This window comes from Crinia signifera, chromosome 19 (assembly GCF_055691185.1).
Source record: "Crinia signifera chromosome 19, ASM5569118v1, whole genome shotgun sequence".
Classification (NCBI taxonomy): domain Eukaryota; kingdom Metazoa; phylum Chordata; class Amphibia; order Anura; family Myobatrachidae; genus Crinia; species Crinia signifera.
In genome coordinates, this window is record NC_139226.1 from 86,345,045 (window position 1) to 86,367,612 (window position 22,568).

At 46.4% G+C, this 22,568-nt stretch overlaps 1 protein-coding gene across 3 annotated transcripts in view; it reads right to left on the reverse strand.

Moving 5' to 3' along the window:
* Window positions 1-381: 381 nt before the first annotated feature.
* The window catches only part of NFRKB (nuclear factor related to kappaB binding protein), a 30,772-nt gene continuing 8,585 nt past the window's right edge, over window positions 382-22,568 (reverse strand). For all 3 annotated transcript variants that reach the window (XM_083162861.1, XM_083162862.1, XM_083162863.1), the window contains exons 8-26: window positions 21,786-21,870; window positions 21,413-21,590; window positions 21,154-21,262; window positions 20,861-20,987; window positions 20,234-20,299; window positions 20,070-20,149; window positions 19,231-19,274; window positions 18,971-19,031; window positions 18,680-18,854; window positions 18,455-18,561; window positions 18,141-18,264; window positions 17,980-18,059; window positions 17,090-17,304; window positions 16,665-16,932; window positions 16,380-16,577; window positions 14,573-15,256; window positions 13,789-13,895; window positions 13,557-13,692; window positions 382-886 (exon numbers count right to left, since the gene is read on the reverse strand). In XM_083162861.1, the coding sequence (XP_083018987.1) occupies window positions 761-886; window positions 13,557-13,692; window positions 13,789-13,895; window positions 14,573-15,256; window positions 16,380-16,577; window positions 16,665-16,932; window positions 17,090-17,304; window positions 17,980-18,059; window positions 18,141-18,264; window positions 18,455-18,561; window positions 18,680-18,854; window positions 18,971-19,031; window positions 19,231-19,274; window positions 20,070-20,149; window positions 20,234-20,299; window positions 20,861-20,987; window positions 21,154-21,262; window positions 21,413-21,590; window positions 21,786-21,870 (2,970 nt within the window). In that variant the 3' untranslated portion in view covers window positions 382-760. The remainder of the gene's footprint in view (window positions 887-13,556; window positions 13,693-13,788; window positions 13,896-14,572; window positions 15,257-16,379; window positions 16,578-16,664; window positions 16,933-17,089; window positions 17,305-17,979; window positions 18,060-18,140; window positions 18,265-18,454; window positions 18,562-18,679; window positions 18,855-18,970; window positions 19,032-19,230; window positions 19,275-20,069; window positions 20,150-20,233; window positions 20,300-20,860; window positions 20,988-21,153; window positions 21,263-21,412; window positions 21,591-21,785; window positions 21,871-22,568) is intronic.

Consider the following 22,568-nt stretch of genomic DNA (forward strand, 5'->3'; position numbering starts at 1 on the left):
CGAGGGAAAGGCTATGTCACCAGAGTAGTCTATGTGTAACGCACAAGAAGGCACAAGCTCATGACGAAGCCATGCTGCCAACACAGCAGTTTCTGGGGTTCTACAGCTAGTGTGGAACTACACATCCCAGCATGCACTGTCACCATTTTAGCATAACCCAATATCAAATCTGTGGTAGGGCATGCTGGGATGTGTAGTTCCACAGCTGCTGGAGGTGATACCACACAATGGACTTGTGGGTGGTTTTCCTAACCTTCAATCACAAGGAGCTTTAAATTAAAATGATGTGAAGGTAGCTCTGTAGTCTCTGAAATGACCACACGAATGCCCTATGTACTCTTAATATGTAATAATTATATCCCATTTATAACAATGACAATATTTTCATTCAATCTTAAATATATTTTACATTTACAGGCAAAAAGCAAAACGCATATATATTAAATTTTGTTTCGTTTAAACCTTTGCTCTTACAGCATAAAAACATAAAAGAACAAACCACAGACAGGAGTCCGCTGTGACACACGGAACTATACAGATCGCCCCCAATTAGGCATTTTACAAGGGAGGATTAAAATTACACCACACATCTGAGTCTAAGGTCCAGGACCCTAAACTGTCCATTAGAAATGTAAATATCTTGATATATGGAAGTATTGTAAACTGCTAGCCATCTGCCCATCCAGCAATGTACTCTGAACGCTTCCCCTGGAGAGCCAGATCCAGGCTGTGATCCGCTGCAGTTTCACAAGTTCACCAGTCACTGTGGCTCCGGGTTGGGCTTGGAAGGAGCGGCGGTTGTCACAACAACAGTGGAGACCGCCTTGGAAACCGCAGGAGAGGAGGCCGGTTGCAGGTGTGAGGCCGGGACAGTTTGTATACGCACCTGGCAGGGGTAACAAAATAAGTTTTAATGGACCCACAAGCACACTGCTCAAAAAAAAAAAAAATAAAGGTTACACTAACATAACACATCCTAGATCTGAATGAATGAAATATTCTTATTAAATACTTTACATAGTTGAATGTGCTGACAACAAAATATTATCAATGGAAATAAAATGTATTAACCCATAGAGGTCTGGATTTGGAGTCACCCTCAGAATTAAAGTGGAAAAACACACTACAGACTGATCCAACGATGATGTAATGTCCTTAAAACAAGTCAAAATGAGGCCAAGTAGTGTGTGGCCTCCACGTGCCTGTATGACCTCCCTACAATGCCTGGGCATGCTCCTGATGAGGTGGTGGATGGTCTCCTGGGGGGGGGGGGAGAATCTCCTCCCAGACCTGGACTAAAAGCATCCACCAACTCCTGGATACTCTGTGGTGCAACGTGGCGTTAGTGGATGGAGCGAGACAGAAAACAGAGAGTTGTAGTAAACGGAGTAGTCAAAGGAGGGAAAGGTTACAAGTGGAGTACCCAGGGATCTGTACTTGGACCGGTGCTTTTTAATATCTTTATTGGTGATATTGCAAATGGAATTGAGGGTAAAATGTGCCTTTTTGCAGATGACACAAAGGTATGCAACAGGGTAGACACACCAGGAGGGGTAAAACAAATGATTGAGGATCTAGGCAGATTAGAGAAATGGTCAAGAGAATGGCAACTACAGTTTAATGCCAAAAAATGCAAAATCATGCACTTGGGTCTCAGAAATCCAAAGACTCAATATAGTATAAATGGCACTATAATGGAAACTACTGAGGAAGAGAGGGATCTAGGTGTCACTATTTCAGGGGACTTAAAAGCAGGTAGGCAATGTAACAAAGCAATGAGGAAGGCAAGTCAGATGCTTGGTTGCATAGGGAGAGGTATCAGCAGTAGAAAGAAAGAAGTAATAATGCCACTGTATAGGTCATTGGTACGACCTCACCTAGAGTATTGTGTTCAGTTCTGGAGGCCATATCTCCAGAAGGATATAAATACATTAGAGACTGTACAAAGAAGAGCAACTAAAATGGTGCATGGCCTACATCACAAAACGTACCAGGAAAGACTAAAAGATCTTAATATGTATACTTTAGAGCAAAGAAGGGAAAGGGGGGACATGATAGAAACTTTCAAATATATCAAGGGCTTTAACAAGGTACAGGTGGGAGACATTCTTCACAGGAAGAGGAGCAACAGAACACGAGGACATGCACTGAAACTAGAGGGAGGAAGATTCAGGGGAAATGTGAGGAAGATTTTTTTCACAGAAAGAGTAGTAGATAAGTGGAATAGCCTCCCAACAGAGGTGGTAGACGCAAATACAGTAGTACAATTTAAACATGCTTGGGATAAGCATATTGATATCCTTACAAAAAAATAAGGATCAAATATGGTTTGAGGTAACATGTTTAAAAAAATGGGCAGACTAGATGGACCAAGTGGTTCTTATCTGCCGTCAAATTCTATGAGACATGATGTCCCAGATGTGCTCAATTGGATTCAGGTCTGGGGAATGGGCGGGCCAGTCCATAGCATCAATGCCTTTGTCTTAAGGAAATGCTGACACACTCCAGCCACATGAGGTCTAGCATTGTCTTGCATTAGTAGGAACCCATGGCCAACTGCACCAGCATAAGGTATCACAAGGGGTCTGAGGATCTTATCTTGGTACCTAATGGAGGTCAGGCTACCTCTGGCGAGCACATGGAGGGCTGTGCGGCCCCCCAGAGAAATGCCACCCCACACCATTACTGACCCACTGACAAACCGGTCATGCTGGAGGATGTTGCAGGCAGCAGAACGTTCTCCTTGGCGTCTCCAGACTGTCACATGCTCAGTGTGAACCGGCTTTCATCTGAAGAGCACAGGGTGAAATTGCCTATCTTGGTGTTGTCTAGCAAATGTCAAACATCCTGCACGGTGTTGGGCTGTAAGCACAACCCTCACCTGTGGACATTGGGCCCTCATGGAGTCTGTTTCTGACCGTTTCAGCAGACACACGCACAGTTGTGGCCTGCTGGAGGTAATTTTGCAGTGCTCCTCCTTGCACAAAGGCGGAGGTAGCTGTCCTGCTGCTGGGTTGTTGCCCTCCAGTGGCCTCCTCCACGTTTCCTGATGTACTGGTCTGTCTTCTGGTAGCGCCTCCATGCTCTGGACACTACGCTGACAGACACAGAAAGCCTTCTTGCCACAGCTCGCATTGATGTGCCATCCTGGATGAGCTGCACTACCTGAGCCACTTGTGTGGGTTGTAGACTCCATCTCATGCTACCGCTAGAGTGAAAGCACCTGCAGCTTTTAAAAGTGACCAAAACATCAGCCAGAAAGCATAAGAGCTGAGAAGTGGTCTGTGGTCACCACCTGCAGAACAACTCCTTTATTGGGGGTGTTTTGCTAATTGCCTATAATTTCCACCTGTTGTCTATTCCATTTGCATAACAGCATGCAAAATTGATTGTCAATCAGTGTTGCTTCCTAAGTGGACAGTTTGATTTCACAGAAGTGTGACTGACTTGGAGTTACATTGTGTTTAAGTGTTCCCTTAATTTTTTTGAGCAGTGTATAATATAGGACATAGCAACAGGTGGATGCATCTCACAGAATTTAGGCTTAATGTATACAGAAAGCATTGCTATCCACCGGTTCATTAAGGTTCAAAATCACTGGAGAATATAATACATTTATACCTCTGTTAAATCTATTTTCTGGTACTATGGGGATTAGCAATGCTAGTAGGACCTGGAGCAGTTTCATAAAAATAAAATAAAGAATAGGATTTCAATCCTTTTCAGAGTTCATATGGGATGCTGAGGTCTCAATACATTGGGGAATAGAGGTCATCCAACAGGAGACAGGCACATAAATTTCTTCAACCAGGATATGCTGGCTCCTCCCCTCTACTTCCCCTTACTAGCCAGTTAAGAAAATGTGCCCAAAGGAACGATGAACGTGAACAAGTCATGTGGTGATATTCGCACCAGCACACCACAACAAACACAACAACATACTAAATTTAGTTAACCCCGTTATTGTAACTGGGGCTGGTGCTCAGGATCCCATATGAACTCAGTGAAAAGGATAGTACGGATTATTACCTGTTCGTACGCTTTCCTCTACTCCACCATGGCAGCCACATATGGGTTTTCCTCCAATTAGGTAGATATCTGGAAAGGGAACACAACAGCCAAAAAACTCCCCTAGACACGGCCCCCTATATAAGGCCCGCCCCTTCAGTGCTCTGTGTCTCAATTATATAGCTTCCAATACATTTTAAATCATATTAAGGGTGGGAAACTGCTGCCATGGTGGAGTAGAGGAAAGCGTACTAACAGGTAATAATCCGTACTTTCCTCTACCTCCCCATGGCAGCCACATATGGGTAATACCATAGCAATAATACAGTAGGGAGGGAATAATTTCAAGAAATAATAGTTAGTACTTAAAAGGATACGAGGTTATCTTCACCCCCTTATTCTCCTTTCTTTCCTTCTCTTTTTTTTTTTTCTTTTCATACCACTGCACTAAGGATCTTCCTGCCCAGTTTCGCATCACTGGACGTTCCTACATCCACTCTGTAATGTTTTGAAAAAGTGTGCGCCGAAGCCCAACATGCTGCTTTGCAAAGCTCCTCTATTGAAGCTGCCCCTTTTTCTGCCCATGATGCTGCCACAGCTCTTGTCGAATGGGCCTTAATCCCTTTTGGCACCTCCATTTTTCTTATCCTATAAGCTTCTGCTATGCATTCTTTAAGCCACCTTGCCAGTGTAGCCTTCGATGCGCCTAACCCCTTATTTTTTCCTTCTGTTACTAGAAAAAGCCTCTTTGACTTCCTCCAGCCTTCCACTCTTTGGAGATAAATTATTAATGCTCTCTTCACGTCCAGGGTATGAAGTCTTCTTTCCTTCTCGTTTCCTGGGTTAGCACAGAATGCTGGTAGCACTATTTCTTGGTTGATATGAAATTGTGAAACTACTTTCGGAAGGAAATTCGGGTTAGTCCTCAACACCACCTTGTCCGCGAAGAAGTTAAGGAATGGTTCCTCTGCCCAGAGTGCCTGCAGCTCCGATACTCTTCTGGCAGACGTAATTGCGACCAGAAAAGCAACTTTCATAGTTAGTTTCTTGATAGGTATTTCCTGTAGCGGCTCAAAAGGCTCTTCAGTTAGTACATTCAATACTAAATTTAAGTCCCACGGGGTCATGGGGTTATGAAACTGCGGCCTTATCCTTCTTAACGCCTGAACGAATCTTCTTACATACTTATCTTCAGATATTTTTGTATCTAGCATAGCTCCTAGTGCCGAGATCTGAACTCTTAATGAGCTGGCTGACAGCTTTTTCTCTAATCCCGTCTGCAAAAAGTCCAGAACTGTGGGTATTGACCTAGGGTTCCTATGCCCTGCATCGCAGAACTGAATATAGGTTTTCCATATCTTATAGTATGTAGTTGATGTATTAATCTTTCGCGCTTTAAGTAGCGTATTTATTACTTTCTGAGAGAAACCTTTTTCTACCAGAGTTCTGGTCTCAGTAGCCATGCCGTCAGACCCCAGTTGTCTGGCTGTGGCCTCATGTAGTTCCCCTGTCTTAACAGGTCCTCCCTGTCCGGAATCCTCCAGGGTACATCCGCCGACATTCTGATTACTTTCTGAAACCACGCTCTCCTCGGCCAGAAAGGCAATACTGCTATCACCGTTGTCTGCTCCCTTTGTATTTTGTTGAGCAGCCTTGATATTATCGGGAATGGAGGGAAAGCGTACGCCAGGCCTGTGTCCCACTGTGCCGTCAGAGCATCTACCTGACTTGCTCCTGGCTCCCAATGCCTTGACATGAAGGTGGGTACTTTGGCATTGGCTCTTGTGGCCATGAGATCTATCAGTGGGCATCCCCATCTTTGTACTATGAGTTGAAAGACCTCATGGGACAGCTCCCATTCTCCGGCTTTTATTACCCTTCTGCTCAGAGCATCTGCTGCCTGATTTTGTTCTCCTGCTATGAACACTGCCGTGATGCTCTTTACATGTAGTTCTGCCCATTGCAGCAGCTCTTCTACGGCCTTCATCATACTTCGACTCCTTGTTCCTCCTTGCTTGCATATATATGCTACCACTGACTTGTTGTCTGACCTGATTATTACTTCTTTTTCGTATAGCCTGTCTCTGAAACTTTGACATGCTAGATACACAGCATACATTTCTCTTAGGTTGGAGTGTAATTGACTGTAGAACTTGTTCCATCCTCCTTGCGTTGCTTGTCCTTGGCAAACCGCTCCCCGACCTGATTGGCTGGCATCGGTTGTGACGATAACCTGCTCGCCTATTCTGAATGACCTTCCTTTTGATATTCTTTTTGGATTCAACCACCAGCGCAGATCTTCTTTTGCCTTCTTTGATATATATACCTTTTGCGACAGATTCTTCCCGTCTCCGTCCCATTGTGCTAACAGGCAATTCTGAAAGGCCCGCATGTGAAACCTTGCCCAATTTATGGCTTCTAATGCGGCTGACATCAGACCTAGTATTCTTACACAGTCTCCTGTGCGTACTACCTTTCTCTTCAGAAACCCCGCAATCTCGTTTCTCAGTTTGCGTTTTCTTTCTTCCGTTAGGCATACTGTCATCCTGACCGAATCTATTACAAACCCCAGATACTTTACTGTGTTGTCTGGTTCTAGTTGGCTTTTCTTTTGGTTCACAATCCATCCGTGTTCTTGTAAGTAGCTTATTACTCTGTTTGTATACTCTCTTGACTGCTCTGCAGACTTCGCCATGACAAGTAAGTCGTCTAGGTATGCCCAAACTGGAATGCCTTCCTTCCTTAGATTTGCTATTAGTACTATTAGCACCTTTGTAAAAGTCCTTGGTGACGTACAGAGACCGAAGGGTAATGCTGTGAATTGATAAGTTACGCCTTTTAGACGAAATCTTAGGTACTTCTGATGCAGATGATTTATCGGGATGTGCAAATAAGCATCCTTCAGATCTATTGTTGTCAGAAACGAGTTCTCTTTTATGTCTGGGAGTATTGTGCGTACTGACTCCATCTTGAACCTCTGCGTTTTCACAAAAGTATTTAGTCTTCTTAAATCCAGTATTGTTCTGAAGCCCCCCGTGGCTTTCCTCACCACGAAGAACCTGGACTGCCAACCTTCGTTCTCTTGGTCTTGTGGTACTACCACTACCACCCCTTGTTCTATCATATTTTGGAGGCTTTCTAACAGTGCCTTCCTCTCTTCTGGATCTCTCGGAATTGGTGACTCCTCCTTCCAGGATCCTGGTGTCTTTATAAATTCTATTTTGTAACCGGATGAGATAACTTCTCTCACCCAGTTGTCCTCTACCGATCGGTCCCAGACAAGATGAAACTCTCTTAGTCTGCCCCCAAACTTTAGTTTGGCGTCATTGTGACATGTTTCTAAATCCGAATCTTCCTTCCTTGCCTCTTTGGCCACGAAAGGAGCCTCTATTACCAAACCAGGGTCTTCTGTACCCTCTTCCTGGTCTGTAAGCTCTTGCTTCCTTGAAATCCGTTGTCTGAAACTTTTGTTGTCTGACAAACGGTCTCCTTGCAGACTTTTCCTGAGGGAGCCATGTTGATTTCCCTCCTGACGTTTTTGATATTATATCGTCTAAATTCTTTCCAAATAAGTACTCACCCTGAAAGGGCAGTGACACTAACTTATTTTTGGATTGGGCGTCTGCCACCCATGGTTTGAACCAGAGAGCCCTTCTGGCGACAATTGTTGCTGCATTACTCCTAGCTGCCAAGCGCACGTTGTCCAGAGAGGCATCACATATAAATTTGATAGCCACCTGCATATTTTGGATTACTTTAAGTAGCTCTGATCTCTTAATCCCGTCTAGTAAGTCAGACTCCAGGTCCTGGCACCATGACCTTAAAACTCTGGAGGTTACTGCCACCGCAGATGAGGCTTTTATGGCCGCCTCGGAGGTCATATTGTTTCCGTAGGCACATTTCTAATTTTCTTTCCATTGAGTCTCTAAACACATTTACATCCTCCAATGGGAGAGTGGTTTTTCTAGAGATACGGGCAATAGCTGCGTCGACCTTGGGTACTATTTCCCATTTTTTAACTTGCTGATCCTCAAACGGGTACATCTTCATAATCCTTAAGGGAACAGCCACCTTTTTATCCGGACTATTCCATTCCTCTTCCACTATGTCTTTCAGTGGTTTGGACAAGGGGAATGTCTTACATTTCTTCTTTTTATCTTTGAACAGAAGATCATGTAATTTCCCCTCTTCTTGAGGGTCCTCTATCTCTAAGGACTTATTGATCAGTCCTAATAGGTTATTCAATAAATCTGGGTTAAACTCCAGTTCAGATTTATCAGAGGGAAGTTCACCTTCCTCTATTTCCTCCCCTGCAGCTATGCCTTCCGCCTGTTCAGAACCCTCTGAATCTTCTGACGGGGGTTCTCTGGGTCTCTTTTTGGACATTTTCTCCAAATCACCCTTTGATACAAATGTATCCGCTAACGCTGATCTAAGCATAGACACCAGGTCATTCATTTGGTCTGGTGCCAGAAACTGCACTCCCTTGCATTTGTCACACACTGATCCAATTGTCTTGTCAGGTAATACTTTGTCACACACTGAACATTTCCCTGTATGCAGTTTCTTATGCTTCATCTTTGTCTCCGCTTTTTCTTTACTTGTCTCTCTGAAAAGTACAGAGACAGCACCTGAATTCTCATCTCAATAACATTAAATATGAGAGCCACAAAAATACGGAGAGAAAAAAAGAAAAATATATATATATATATATCCCCTGGCTTACCCTGCCTTAGGAGTTTGTTTTTTCTCCTCCTCCATAATGACCACTGCACACTCTAATACAGAGGGATAGATACAATGGCTTATAATTCCATGTAATAATGGAGGAGGTAATCCAGTGCCCCAGCAGCGCTGCTGCTTCCTAGGGCCTTACCTGGTCAGCTGGCAACCATGGACCGACTACACTTCGTCACCTGGTCCTGCGTAATCCCCCTCCTGATAGCAGCGATGTACCCGGCGCTGTCTCCATATCAGCGTCCTCCTTAAATAGTGACCAGTTTGCCGTATTCCCGCGCTGGCCGCGCGTCATCACTCTGCACCCTGACTCTGCGCTGACGTCAGACACCACAGTACGTGCGTACCACGCTGCCGTCAGACGCCATGACCATCAACAGTGCTGCACTCGCCGGCTGCCTCGCGCGAGCTGTACCCAACTCCTGCTGATTCCAGATACCAGCGCTGCCGGAGGGGGAACGTACCAAGGTACACGCATATCCCTGACTGCACAAAGCAGCGGGCGCCTAGCTCCGTCTCCCCACTACACTAGGTAGCGGGAGAACCATATTCCTGCCCAACTCCTAACTGCACTAGGCAGCAGAGAAGGCTCTTCACAGGGTAAACCTTCCATCTACCCGGAAAGGGAAAAAGACACAGAGCACTGAAGGGGCGGGCCTTATATAGGGGGCCATGTCTAGGGGAGTTTTTTGGCTGTTGTGTTCCCTTTCCAGATATCTACCTAATTGGAGGAAAACCCATATGTGGCTGCCATGGGGAGGTAGAGGAAATTAAAATCCTATTTTCACTATCATTCATATGGTATACTGAGGTCTCAATACATTGTGGAGGTCCAAAGCTTCCAGAAAGGGCAGGAACGTGCGGAGCCTGTGGAGCCTGTTGCAACACCGCCTGCCCAAACTGGGTATCATCCTTGGCCAAAGTGTCAAATCATAAAATTTGACAAAGGTATGTTGACATGACCAAGTGGCAGCTCTACATAGCTGACATGCTGAAACACCCCGAGCAGTCGTCCAGAATGCCCGCAGCTCTTGTGGAGCGAGCTCTCACAGAAGCCGGATACCGACAATTGTGCTGCCCCATAGGCCTGCTGTATGGTGAAGCGGATTCACCTAGCAATTGATTGCTTGGAGGTCGGGCCACCTTTCTTTTGCATGTCATTAAGTACCAAGGGACACTGTCTTGCGTACACGAACAGTTCTTCTGACGTAAGTCCTAAAGGTCCTGACCACATCTAAGTATTCAGGAATATCCAGGTGCCCCAAGTTGGAAGGCACCACAATCGGCTGGTTCTAATGAAACGCCAACACAACTTTTGGCAGGAACTGTTGTCTAGTCCCAAGCTTCGCCCTATCCTGATGAAACATCAGGTAGGGGCTCTTACAGGAAAGAGTGCTTAGCTCAGACACTCCCCTGGCCAAAGCCAGAGCTAGCAGCATCACCGTCTTCCCAGTGAGATATTTCAACTCCGTTGAATCCAAAGGTTCAAACCAGGGCAGCTGAAGGAAGGTTAGAACTACTTCCAGGTCTTCCACCTTGAAAGAAAATCTGGACTTCTGGAAAACCAGCCAACTTATTCTGCCACGTATCTACGCCATATCTTGTGACGCAGTAACCGACTTCCTAGCCTGGGTCATAGTAGTAATGACTGAGGAATGAAATCCCTTTTGAGCTAAGATTTGCAGCTCAACTTCCAGGCCGTCAAACAAAGTGACCCTAAGTCCTGGTAGACGAATGGGCTTTGAACCAGAAGATCCATTCTGAGAAGCAGTCGCCACAGGTCTTCTACTAGCATGTCCAGCAGGCTTGCATACCACACCCTTCGGGCCAGTCTGGGGCTATCAGAATTGCCACCACCCTTTGGTTTCGAATTATTTTCAATACTCTTCCCAACATCGGGAGAGGAGGGAACAGCTACACCAGACCATACGACCACGTTGTAGTCAGAGCATACACTGCCTCTGCCTGGGGATCTCTTGTCCTCGAGCATATCTGTTGACCATCTTGTGGACCCTGGAGGCTATCTGCAGTGCTCCCCACAGATCCACAATGCTCGCAAATACCTGGGGATGCAATCCCCATTCCTCAGGGTGAAGGTCATGGCCACTGAGGAAATCTCCTTCCCAGTTGTCCACCCTGGGGATAAAGATGGCAGATATTGCCACTGCATAAAGCTCCGCCCAGGAGAGGATCTTGATTACCTCTCTCATGCAGGCTTTGCTCTTTGTCCCTCCTTGCCAGTTTATATAAGCAACCATCGTTGCGCTGAATCGCCACTTGCTCAGCAGGTCCCTTGGAACACCCTGGCATGGAAAACTCCTGACTGAAGTGCCTCGAAGGAGACCACCATTTTACCCATCAACCTGATGCATTTGCGACGCGATTTCCCATTAATTCCCATGTTAAATGGCACCCCCAGACCCGATTTTTAATTGTATACCCACCCTGATGGGTAATGACTATGTTAAATGCCCCCACATTGTTAACACCCCCCACTATGAACGCCAACCCGAAGCGTGGTGAGCGCAGCGAGCCCGCGAGGTGCGGCGGTACTCATCCACCGACCTTTTCATACCCCCACCATCCACGTCGGCGTGGAGTTGATTTTAAAAAATCAACTCCACGCCGACGTGGATAGTGGGGGTATGAAAAGGTCGGAGGACGCGTACCGCCGCCCCTCGCGGGCTCGCTGCGCTCACCATGCTTCGGGTTGGCGTTGATAGTGGGGTGGCGTTAACAATGGGGGGCATGTCACATACTTATGACCCATGAGGGTGGGTATACAATGAAAAATCGGGTCTGGGGGGGATTTTACATGGTAATAAGGCATGTGGGTGCCTGTACAATTACAAATCGGGTGAAATCGCATGCGATTTTTCATTTTACAATGCCCTGCGATGGAAATCGTGGGCGCCGTGATAATACACAGGTACCGTAAAGCAAAATGAAGAAAAACTCTCTGGAGCTCCAGGAGTGCATCCTCTCCTGAGGGCACATTTTCTAAAACTGGCTATAGTAAGGGGAAGTAGAGGGGAGGAGCCAGCACACCCTGGTTGAAGAAATTTATGTGCCTGTCTCCCCCAGACCTCAGAATCCCATATGAATGATAGTGAAAGTACAATATTCTCCCCCTTCCCAGTAAAAAGTAACTACGTTCCCACAAAGCACTAACATAGTCCCCCAAAGGACTATGAAAACAAGGTATAGCAGACAGTAATATACTGTTTTTCCTAACATGCAATGGGAGATAGCAGAGCATACTGAATAACACATTTTTGCCCAAAAGCAGAATGTCTGGATGCAAAAGGTATAAAATATATGGACATATGTGCCGGGCAAAGCTGTTCCCCAAAGACCCAAAGCTGGTGCTGATGGAGACAAGCGCTGAATGTAATTCCTCCTGTTTAGTGCGAATGACAAGCCTACTCTAGTGCTATGTGATGGGGACTGAAGTATCTACACTTCACGTGTCCCTAATACTAGCTGCTGAGCACAGCGCCAGCCAGACCACTTTCAGAAGCTGCTCCGTGACCACAACATGAGCGGAGGACAAGAATCATTTCAGCAGCTCACAGAGTGGTCAGCACTGGTAGCCGCTATGGGGGTCCTTGGGCACTACCTGCGACAGCAGCAAAAAAGTTCCCCTACAGAAGCTGCAACAGGTGGACTGCAGTGGGAACTGGTGCCTCACACTATAGTAGTGCCTCTTCCTATAGGAGAGTTTCTCAACAGCTGCCTGGGTGCCACAAACTAATTGATGGTGCTGTTAGTAAAGACTAAATAACTCAGAACTAACGTATAATACACCTATACACAAAAGTATCCTTACGCAGCAATAGTAGAAAGTTTCTTATTCCCCAGGAAAATTGTGTTTGTGGCATATAAAGTGGGAAGAGTGCGATTGGAGTGCAAATTTTTTTTTATTCTTAAAAAAAAAAAAAAGCCTCCAAGCAACAGCTCTATGCCCCATTGTGACAGTGTCCCCAATGTATATGGGATAACACATCAGTTACAAACCAAAAAATAAGTGTGAAAGACCCTTTCCAATGAACAGGCGTGCAAAGCAAATTCCCTAATGACCAGCCCTTAGAGACCTGTTATTCCGCAATAACACATGGGATCAAGGATAGGTTCCCATACCAATGTGTTATCGGCCGAAAATGGGTCATTTTACAGACGAAAAAACCTGGACTATAATTGGCTAGCCGGAAGATGACCATCTGGCGAAAAATCACAAATGCTTGTTTTTTTTAGACTGAAAGGTAGTGCCACTAATTACACCCCAATGTATTCATCTCCGGTCGCAAAGTTCCATCCACCACAGAGCCCTACCTGCATCAATTATAGTGGCTCTTATATCACTCCAAGGAGAAAGACATTTTGTGGCTGGAACTAATAACGATAACATTATTTATTGTAAGTGCCCGAGAGACATCACTAGTTCCCAGTGTGCAATGTAACTGGGAGCCAATGGAGAGAGAACATGAATATCATCATCTGAAGGTTGCAGGAAGAGCTGTTCCATGTTCTAGAGGAGAGAACCACAGACCAGTAGCTAGCACACGCACGACCACAACACACATTTTTACAATTAAATTTGATGAAATATAATTCTTGGGATTGGTGTAGTCCAGAGCCGGGTCTCTTTGCTTGCAGCCGCAGCAGAGAACATTTTGTCCTGTGACCCCACAGAACACATGGTTTACATGAATCAAACTGCCAGGAGGAGAAGCCCAGCATGGACCATAAAGTAAAGTAGTTTAGGACCAAGCCCCCTTTGAGGTTTAATTTCCCGAGCAGGTGCCCCTTACCTGTGTAGTTTGTCCTTGCTGCTGGAGCTGTTGTAGATGCTGGGCGGTCAGAAAGCTCACAGGTTTGTTACCAGCTATCAGTTTTGTACCAGCTGGCACAGTGGTCAGGATTATATTCCGCCCCAGACCACTTATACTAGAGAGAGAGGACAATGATCACAGGAGTATTAATCAATGCCTGATACATGCATCTGTTACACCTGGAATACAAGCAGTGACAACCCTCACTTACTTAGCTCCCAAGTTGCCCTTGATGATTGGAGCTGTCATGACACTCTTCCCTTTCATGGGCTGACTGAGCACCGAGAGCGGCACTGTGATCCGCGCTGGAAGTTTACCCTGGAAGATGAACAAGACGAATGTAAACAAGATTCAGAACAATTGCAGGTGATCTCCCCGAAGATGGCTGCAGCTTGTGGTCAGGCAGTAATCCCCCACTAGCAGGAATGGCGGAGCTGCAGTTATTAGAACTGGCGTGTAATGATCTCTTGCAGTCCCGGTAATAACACACGCTGACAGGAATAAATGCAGAGCCTGATCAATGTATTGCATTCCCCCAGGTCTCTGACAAACTGCAGCTTACAGAGTCTCTGCCGAATCTAAGCTTCTATTGTGGGAATTCAATTGTCTTTAGATGCCTGAAAGTAATGGGCACCTGACGGGGAGCATTTAAATTGTTTAAGCAATCAGGGTGCGAGCGCCCAGTATTTCTGGTGGAAAGAAATCGGCAAAATGACAGGCTTTTGGGCATGATACGCTATGGGCACCTGCAGCATTTGTAGAGCTGAATATTGCCCGTCGGTTGCTCATTACGGAGACACCCACAAGAATAATTGAATTCGTCGCTAATTATTAAAAAAAATATATTAATTATTAATATTTTGAAAAAGTGTCTGGAAGAAAAAAACCATCATGGACATAAATAAATTTCATTTTTGATTGTTTAATTGCAAAACCTGTCCGCTATACTATGGTTACATGACTTTGGTAATAAGAATAATGCTTCATCCCCTCACCTGCTGAGCCGTGGTGACCGGAATCTGGCGTATAGTGGCCGTTGCAGCTCCCATGGAGACACCGGTAGGCGAAGGTTTCAATCCAGTGCTGGTCACAGAGGAGAGGCTTAAGGTTGTGGCTGTGTGAACTGGGTTGACGACAGTGGAGGAAGCAACAGGTACTGGTTTGGCAGTTACTGTTATACTCTGTGTGGCCGCAACCTTAGGCGGCACAACACCGAGCCCTTGCACTATCCTTATCGTTGTGCCTGGCTTAGAATCACCACTAGTCCTCATTTTGCTTTTCTGGTCAGCTACAGAAACTCCCAGGGCTGGCATCAACCTGAAACCAGCACTGCTTGGTTCTGCTGGTTTAGTCTCAGACGTGACCTTGACGGTTGTGGGTGCTGGAGGGGATGGGGAAGAAGGACTAGAGGACATCTGTAGAAGAGCCTTTCCGGAGGTGCTTGTAGGGGAAGCTGAAAAGAGTTCCTGAGATAGCTTCACAGCAGTGACCTGGGACTTGGCCAATGTCGCCATCATATCAGGAGTGATGCGTAATATAGTCTGGCCCTTCGCATCGGTGGTGATGGAGGAAGGCGGAAGACGCAGCACATCTTTGCCCTGTATCCGGAGGTTGGTGGTCGAAAGTGGGAGACTTGTGGAAGACTGAGCTTTCATTCCAAGCTGTCCAGACAGCGCCACCTGGTGGTGAAGAAAAAATGACATGGTCAAATATTCCACATAAGCAAACCTTCAACCTGTGGCCCTCCAGATGTTGTGAAACTACATGTTCCAACATGCTATGCCACATTTTTTCCTATAAGAGCATGCCAAAACTGTCAGGGCATGCTGGGACATGTAGTTTGACATCTGGGAGGGCCACAGGTTGAAGACCTGTGCCATAGAACATTCAGTCACTTGGTGCCGTGTAGAATATCGGAGAACAGGCATTTATACAGTAGCCTTTACTAGCATGCTGCAAGCTCTTTCCTAACATTAAGTGTGTGCATGCATGGGGGTAATTATAGATGAAATGGGATTGGGAAGCTGTTATAGAACAGCACAGAACAATATTGTATAAAGACACATTAATGTGTGTGTGTGGTGTGTGTGTTAGTGTTATCAGGGGTGGCCAAACTGGTCCTCGAGATCTGCCAACAGTCCATGTTTTCCTGGCCACCTATAGATTTGTAGACTGTTGGTTGGTTAGGAATGAATGCAGAACATGTTTGAAAATGTGACAGTTAGTAATGACTACACCTGTGCACCAACTAGTTGGTCTGGTAATGTGACAGTAATGACTACACCTGTGCACCAACTAGTTGGTCTGGTAATGTGACAGTAATGACTACACCTGTGCACCAGCTAGTTGGTCTGGTAATGTGACCGTAAGGACTGCACCTGTGCACCACCTAGTTGGTCTGGTAATGTGACAGTAAGGACTGCACCGGCTATGTGATCTGGGAAATGTGACCTGTTGGTGGATCTTAAGGACTGGTTTGCCCACCCTTGGTTTAAATGGTCAAATTCAACACCACCTAAAAAGAACTTTATTAAATGTACATACACATACAGGAGTTCAATTCAATTAGGTGGCAAGCGTATTCGCCCACTGAAACCGCCCAACACTGCTGCACTTTGCGGAGGTGGGAATCTCACTCAAAAGTTCTCTATGGATCATAGGCAGCGAGGACTTTTAGGTGATTCTGCTATTCAGACCAGCGGAATTGGCCAGGGCCACGGCAGTTCAACACCAGCAACTGCTTATTTGCCCCTGTCTAATTGAAGAACTTGGCACCTGTCAGAAAGGCCTCTACTCCTTTACCTGTTTGAGAATGCTCTGCCCGGTGATGCTCTGGAGGATGGTCGGAGCAGAGCTGACAGAGGAACTGACCACCGGCTTAGAAGCGACCACCGTGGATGCGGCCAAAGTGGTCACAGAGATGCCTCCCTGAGTGGTGATCGAGGTGCCAAGACGAGGAGACCCAACTGCTGGCTGCGATTTAACTGGCATGGACACCACCTGCATTAAAGAGAGATTTTGAAGGGGCAATAAAAAAAAAAAAAAAAAAATTGTATTGTACCCCACAGCGGGCAGGCAATTACTTACCTGTGTTATTCCTTTGGTGGCTGCAGCGGTGACCGGCAATCTGATGTGAGACAATATTGGGGCGAGGGACTGAGTAACAATGGCAGGAGGTGGGGTGGCCGGGAGAGCAGCAGAAGCAGTCACAATTCGCACTTGGGGAATTGTGGCTGCAGAGGAGAGAGTGGTGTTCCTCACAGGCGCAGGGGTAACCGCGGTCACCTGACTCGTCACAGATGGTGTCAGCAAGGTGCTCAGCTGAGGCATGGCTGGAGAGGACACAAGCAGGACGCTGCAGGGAGGACACATGGAGAAACATTTATTCTGAGGACCACAAAATCATGGATATCTAAAGATTTTGGTGTCCATGTGTCTTAGTTACTATTAATGTAACTTTTTATTAAAATTACTTAATGGAAAATTAGAATGAGGTTTTGGAGATTTCTTACCTTGGACTGGATTTAGGGGGCTCTGGGGCGCTGCTGGTGACAATCTTACTGACAGCAGTGGATGTTGTGGGGGACAGCGATGTTGTTGGAAGTGCTGGTGTTGTAGGAGTGCTGGGAGTTCCAGGCGTTAGCGGCATACTACACTCATTCATGTTCAGCTGCCCAGGCTCCGGGGTTCCGCTGCCCTTTACAGGAAACTCCTTGCTGCCAGACTTCTGCAAATACACCAAAAATATTCTCAACACTTTACCACTCATGATTTCCCCTGCCCTAAATATCTACGCAAGGACCCCACTGATAAGTGCAACAGCGGAGGCCTGGAAAAAAAAAGGAAGCCCCAAATATAAATTTTTGGCACTTGTGTAGTTTCACTGCGCCACTCCCCGCAGATCACATGCCCCGCGTCTTCCCAACCTATTCATACCCCCACTATCCGTGGAGTCGATTTTATAAAGTGCCCTGCGAGAGGTCGTGGAAAACGAACCCGATTACTTGACATGTATTCAGCTGCGCTCACCACGCTTCGGGCTCGTTTTCCGCGGGCTCGCCACGCTTTATAAAATAAACTCTATGCCGACGTGGATGGTGGAGGTATAAACAAGTCGGGAGGACGCGTACAACTTCGGGCTGACATTGATAGCGGGGGTGTGCTAAATCTCAAAGGATCGCAGGTGATTTGCGTGCAATGCGATAGTGGGGGGTGTGCTAAATCGCATCATGTGCGAGGCGATCCGTGGGCAGTGGCGGCGTGAAACTACACAAGTACCAATTTATTTTCCAATATGCCATATAGGCAAACATAAAATATTCCGTGAACTGTACAGGGCATGCAGCTCTACCCTACATAATAGACATGCAGAGGAAATTAAGGTGCAAGCACGGGAACATACAATCTTTGACGGGGTCTTGGGCTTCTGTTGCAGAGCTTTCTTCGCTTTGGCTGCTGCGGCCTGAGCCTGGTGGATCCTCTCTGGAGAACACAAAAGACCGTATTAGAAAGGACCCCCCACATAGTTGGGCATTACCCTCTGCCGATCTATAAACGGCTCACCAAACTCTTCCTCGCTGCGGTCTCGATGGAGATAGATCCACAGCTTGCGTCCAATGTCGTATTTCACACAGGGATCCTTCTCGTAATGCAGCCGGTCCAGTGCGCCACTCACCACGGTGTTAACCTGAGGAACAACAGAGAATGAATTAGCTGGAAGACAGGAGAGAGAGGGGGTCCAGCGTTAATGACTACTACAAGGGTTCCATGTTCTCCAATGATCTGGGTTCCACTCCTCCTCTGCTCAGCTGGAAAAGTAACATTTACAGAGCAGGAACTGGTTATTAAACATAAATCTTGAGACTGTTGGTGCTCACCTGGGCACTGGTAACATCTGGCGCCAGGAATTGGGAGTCCTTCAGCAACTCACAGATTTCAGCACGTGTCCCCTCTCCGTTGGGCAGACGAGCAGCAGCATCACGAACTGGTGGGGGGAATTTATATCAGTATCCTCACAACCACCACAGTTTACTACATCCCCAATGACAAATAGTCGGACTTCAGTAACGGCAAATCCCTGAACACAGTTCGTAGCATCTTACCGAGAGAGAGGATGGTAACGTAGGCTGGCCGGTCGGAACGCAGCAGAGAATGCTCACGAGCCTTGTTGAGAGAGGTCTCCTTGTCGAAGACGCCTTTGACAGGACCCACGACGGATTCAAAGCCATGCATGCGAAAAGTGAAGGCTTTGTGAGGCTGGAGGTAACGGTGCCTCTCCTGGGTGGTGGAAAGTAAAGGGACAGATGGGAGGGTAACATAAGAACAATGATCATATACATAAAATTCTGGCACCTGGTTTGGATTAGACAGTCCAAGTTATCTTGGGCTCCTACCTGCTCTTGGAAGATGCGTTTCTCATCCCCAGAACTGGGTCGCACAATGTAGTCCGTCCGCCTGAAATACGACAAAAGCAAAGCATAAACAGAGGGCAGGAAATAACTTAGATTGGGCTGAAATGGCAGCAGAACCTCCCAAAAATGCTAAACATTAATAGTAGGATACAAAAATATCAGCACAAAAAGCTCTGTTTGTTGATCTATGATCAAATGTACATGAAAGAATAGTGTGGTAGGGGAGTGGATTCTGTACTTACACTCTCGGAACAGGCGTCCCTGTGTCCATGCTCTCTTCAGGCTCCTAAAAGGAAATACAATATCATTAGACAGGGAACACTACTGCATCCTATGTGATAGGAATAGGAGGGAAAAAACTTTGGTGCAGGCGACAGAGCAAAAAGGAAAAATAAATAAGTACAGCTAGTGACCACCAGAGGCCACTCAGCGGACCATGCACCTTTGTGTGCTAAAACAGTGGTTCCCAACGCTGCTCCTCAAGTACCCCCAACAGTGCACATTTTCAAGGTCACCCAGCAGGTGCACAGATTATTCAGGCAAATTTTAAAAGAGCCACAGGTGGAGCGAATTATATCACTTGTGATTCTGTGTGGAGACCTGGAAAATATGCGCTGTTGGGGGTACTTGAGGACCAGGGTTGGGAATCACTGTGCTAAAAGATGTCATAACAGAAGCAATTAAAGCAATTTTAGCAGGGACACTGATCGGTTTCAAACTTGCTGGATATGGAGAGAGTGAGCTGTGAAGAAAGATTGGAGGTAGGAGCAGATGGGGGAGGGGGGGGGGGGAGTTTGTGGGCTAAAACTGTCAGCGCTCAATGTAAAAACTGTCAGAGCTCAAAGTGAAAGTACATTGCAGAATCATTTTGACAGGCTGCTAATGAGTAAGGAAATAAAATGCTACTTTGTGAATGGTCAATTGAGGTCATGGCCGACCAGTCACAGATTGATCAGTGAACTACTGCATGTGAATAGTCTCTCACACACACACCCCTGAAGGCAGTCAGTAACGCCAATGAAACGCGTCACATATATCCTATGCACACAGGGATTCTCAGTAGATCGGGCTGTGCCCTCACCTTGGTGAATATCTGGTCCTTAGTCTCTAACCAGAGATGAAACAGAGCCACCAGCTCCTTCTCACAGTCACCGGGAGGAGCTGCAGGAAATAACACATAGCAGGGAATCAGACCTTGCCCCCCCAACGCAGGGAAGGGAGTGAAAGAGGATTTGGGGGACTCACCAAAACATTTCCACTCCTGAGTTTTCTCTCTGAACTCTACAAATGGAGCAAATCCAGACAAAGCATCTGCAAATAATGAGGCATGGGATTAGAGGAGTAATGCAACCAAAAAGCCCAATGCAAATCCATTTAAATGATGCCACAATATTAAACCAGCATCACAGGACACCATGAAGAGTAACTACAACAGCACCCTTTAATGAGTACATACTGAAACCAGCAGTGACTATCTGTATGTTTAGGCCATGTTATTAGCATTATAGCTGGTATTACAGTGTGCGGATTACAGCAATAACAGTATATAAGTAGCAGTAATTAACTTGGTGAAATGATAAAGTGGAAGGCGATAACGCAGCAGCCAATTAGATCCTGTCATTTTTAAAACCAAGCCTGTAACATTACAGTTGGTAATACAGCAGCCAAACAGCTTTTAACCGTCATGTTACAGGCTGGGGTCGAAAAATTACAGGAGCCGATTGGCTGCTCCATTATCTCCTTCCACTTTATCAATTAACCAGGCTCAAATCTGCGTCAGTGCTCTATATGTGTATACTGTGTGCCCATTGCATATGGTCAGAACCCAGCCTGCATTACACTGTACTGGAGAACATGGATCTTATGCCTCACCTTTGTTGTCTCCACTCAGGTACATGAGAGCAGAGTGCACCAGGTCGCACCAGTTGGAAGAAGCGGAGAACCAGCTGTTTAAGGTACTAGCGGGAGAAGACTGCCAGTGAGACACCTTATCCTCCAGCTGGGGGACAGAACACAAACACTTATTACCAGCGCACGTCCTAACCAGTGTCACTGCCACACACAGCAATGACGACAAAATGTGAATGAGCATAACGACAATTCCAAGTAGCCAAATCTAGTGTCAGCGTACAAGCCGAATGGGGGCCAGAATAGAATATTCTCACCAACATGACACTGGAGGGACCCTCCACTACGAGGATGTCCAGGAGCAGGCTGAAGAAGCAGGCCGAGATCTCATTGAAGGGTAAAGGCGGCTTCACGTCCTCTATGGGTCTGTGAAAGAAGAACAAGGGCACGGTGACTGCGCGCATGAGACAGGGGTGCTGTGACTCAGACATGTCTGCAAAGCATCATATACAGAACACCCGGTGCTATACATAGTCCGGCAGGCAAAGCTAAAGCAGTCAATGATGACGGACTCACTCTTCCTTGACAGTGGTGAGCGTGATGGCGTCACTGGGGAGAAGTGCTGGCATAATTTCTGCTTCTTCAGGGGCATCTGGGTAATCCTCTGGCTCAGACTTTATGGGTTTCAGTTTCTTCTTCTTCCGCTCATCCCGCTCCTTAACACGTTTCTTCATTGTAGCCAGGTCAAAGAGAGCTGGAAAACATCATTACTGGTCAGTCTATAGGGGTTGGAGCAATGTGGTCACATCTTTCCAGAGAAGTGCAGATCAATGGTAACTTCCAACACTCGGAGCAGGACTGGTATAGGATAGTAATGTGGGCAATTGACAAACAATGCTGTAATCCATATAAAAGGAAAAGTAACAATCTTAGAGATATCACACAATACCTGACAAAGAGCCCTTCCTGCCGGCGTTGACCCGAGTCATTATATCATTCATGGTTACACCTTCAGTCATTAGGTCAGGATGATCCTGCAGGGGAGAGAGGGATCTTTGTAAGAAAATGATCTATAGTCCTCCACAATACCATAACCAATGCATTACAGCGCCATACCATAACCAATGCATTTACAGGCCCACACCGCACCACAGCATAACCAGGGCATTACAACGACACCCCGCACCACACCATAATCAGTGCAATACAGCGCCATACCATAACCAATGCATTACAGGCCCCCACCGCGCCACACCATAACCAGTGCATTACAGCGACACCCCATGCCATACCATAACCAATGCATTACAGGTCCACACCGCGCCATACCATAACCAGTGCATTACAGCGCCACAACATAACCAGTGCATTACAGGGACACCCCGCGCCATACCACCAGTGCATTACAGTGACACACCATAACCAATACATTACAGGCCCACAGGCACCATATTATAACCAGTGCATTACAGGCCCACACCACGCCATACAATAACCAATGCATTAAAGGACCACACCATAACCAGTGCATTACAGGCACACCTCGCGCCATACCATAACAAGTGCATTACAGTGACACAGTGCGCCACACCATAACCAATGCATTAGTGACACCCCATGCCATACCATAACCAATGCATTACAGGCCCGAACCACACCATATTATAACCAATGCATTGCAGGCACACCCCGCTCAGTGGTGCACGCAGGGGGTGTATATTCCAAAAGCTGG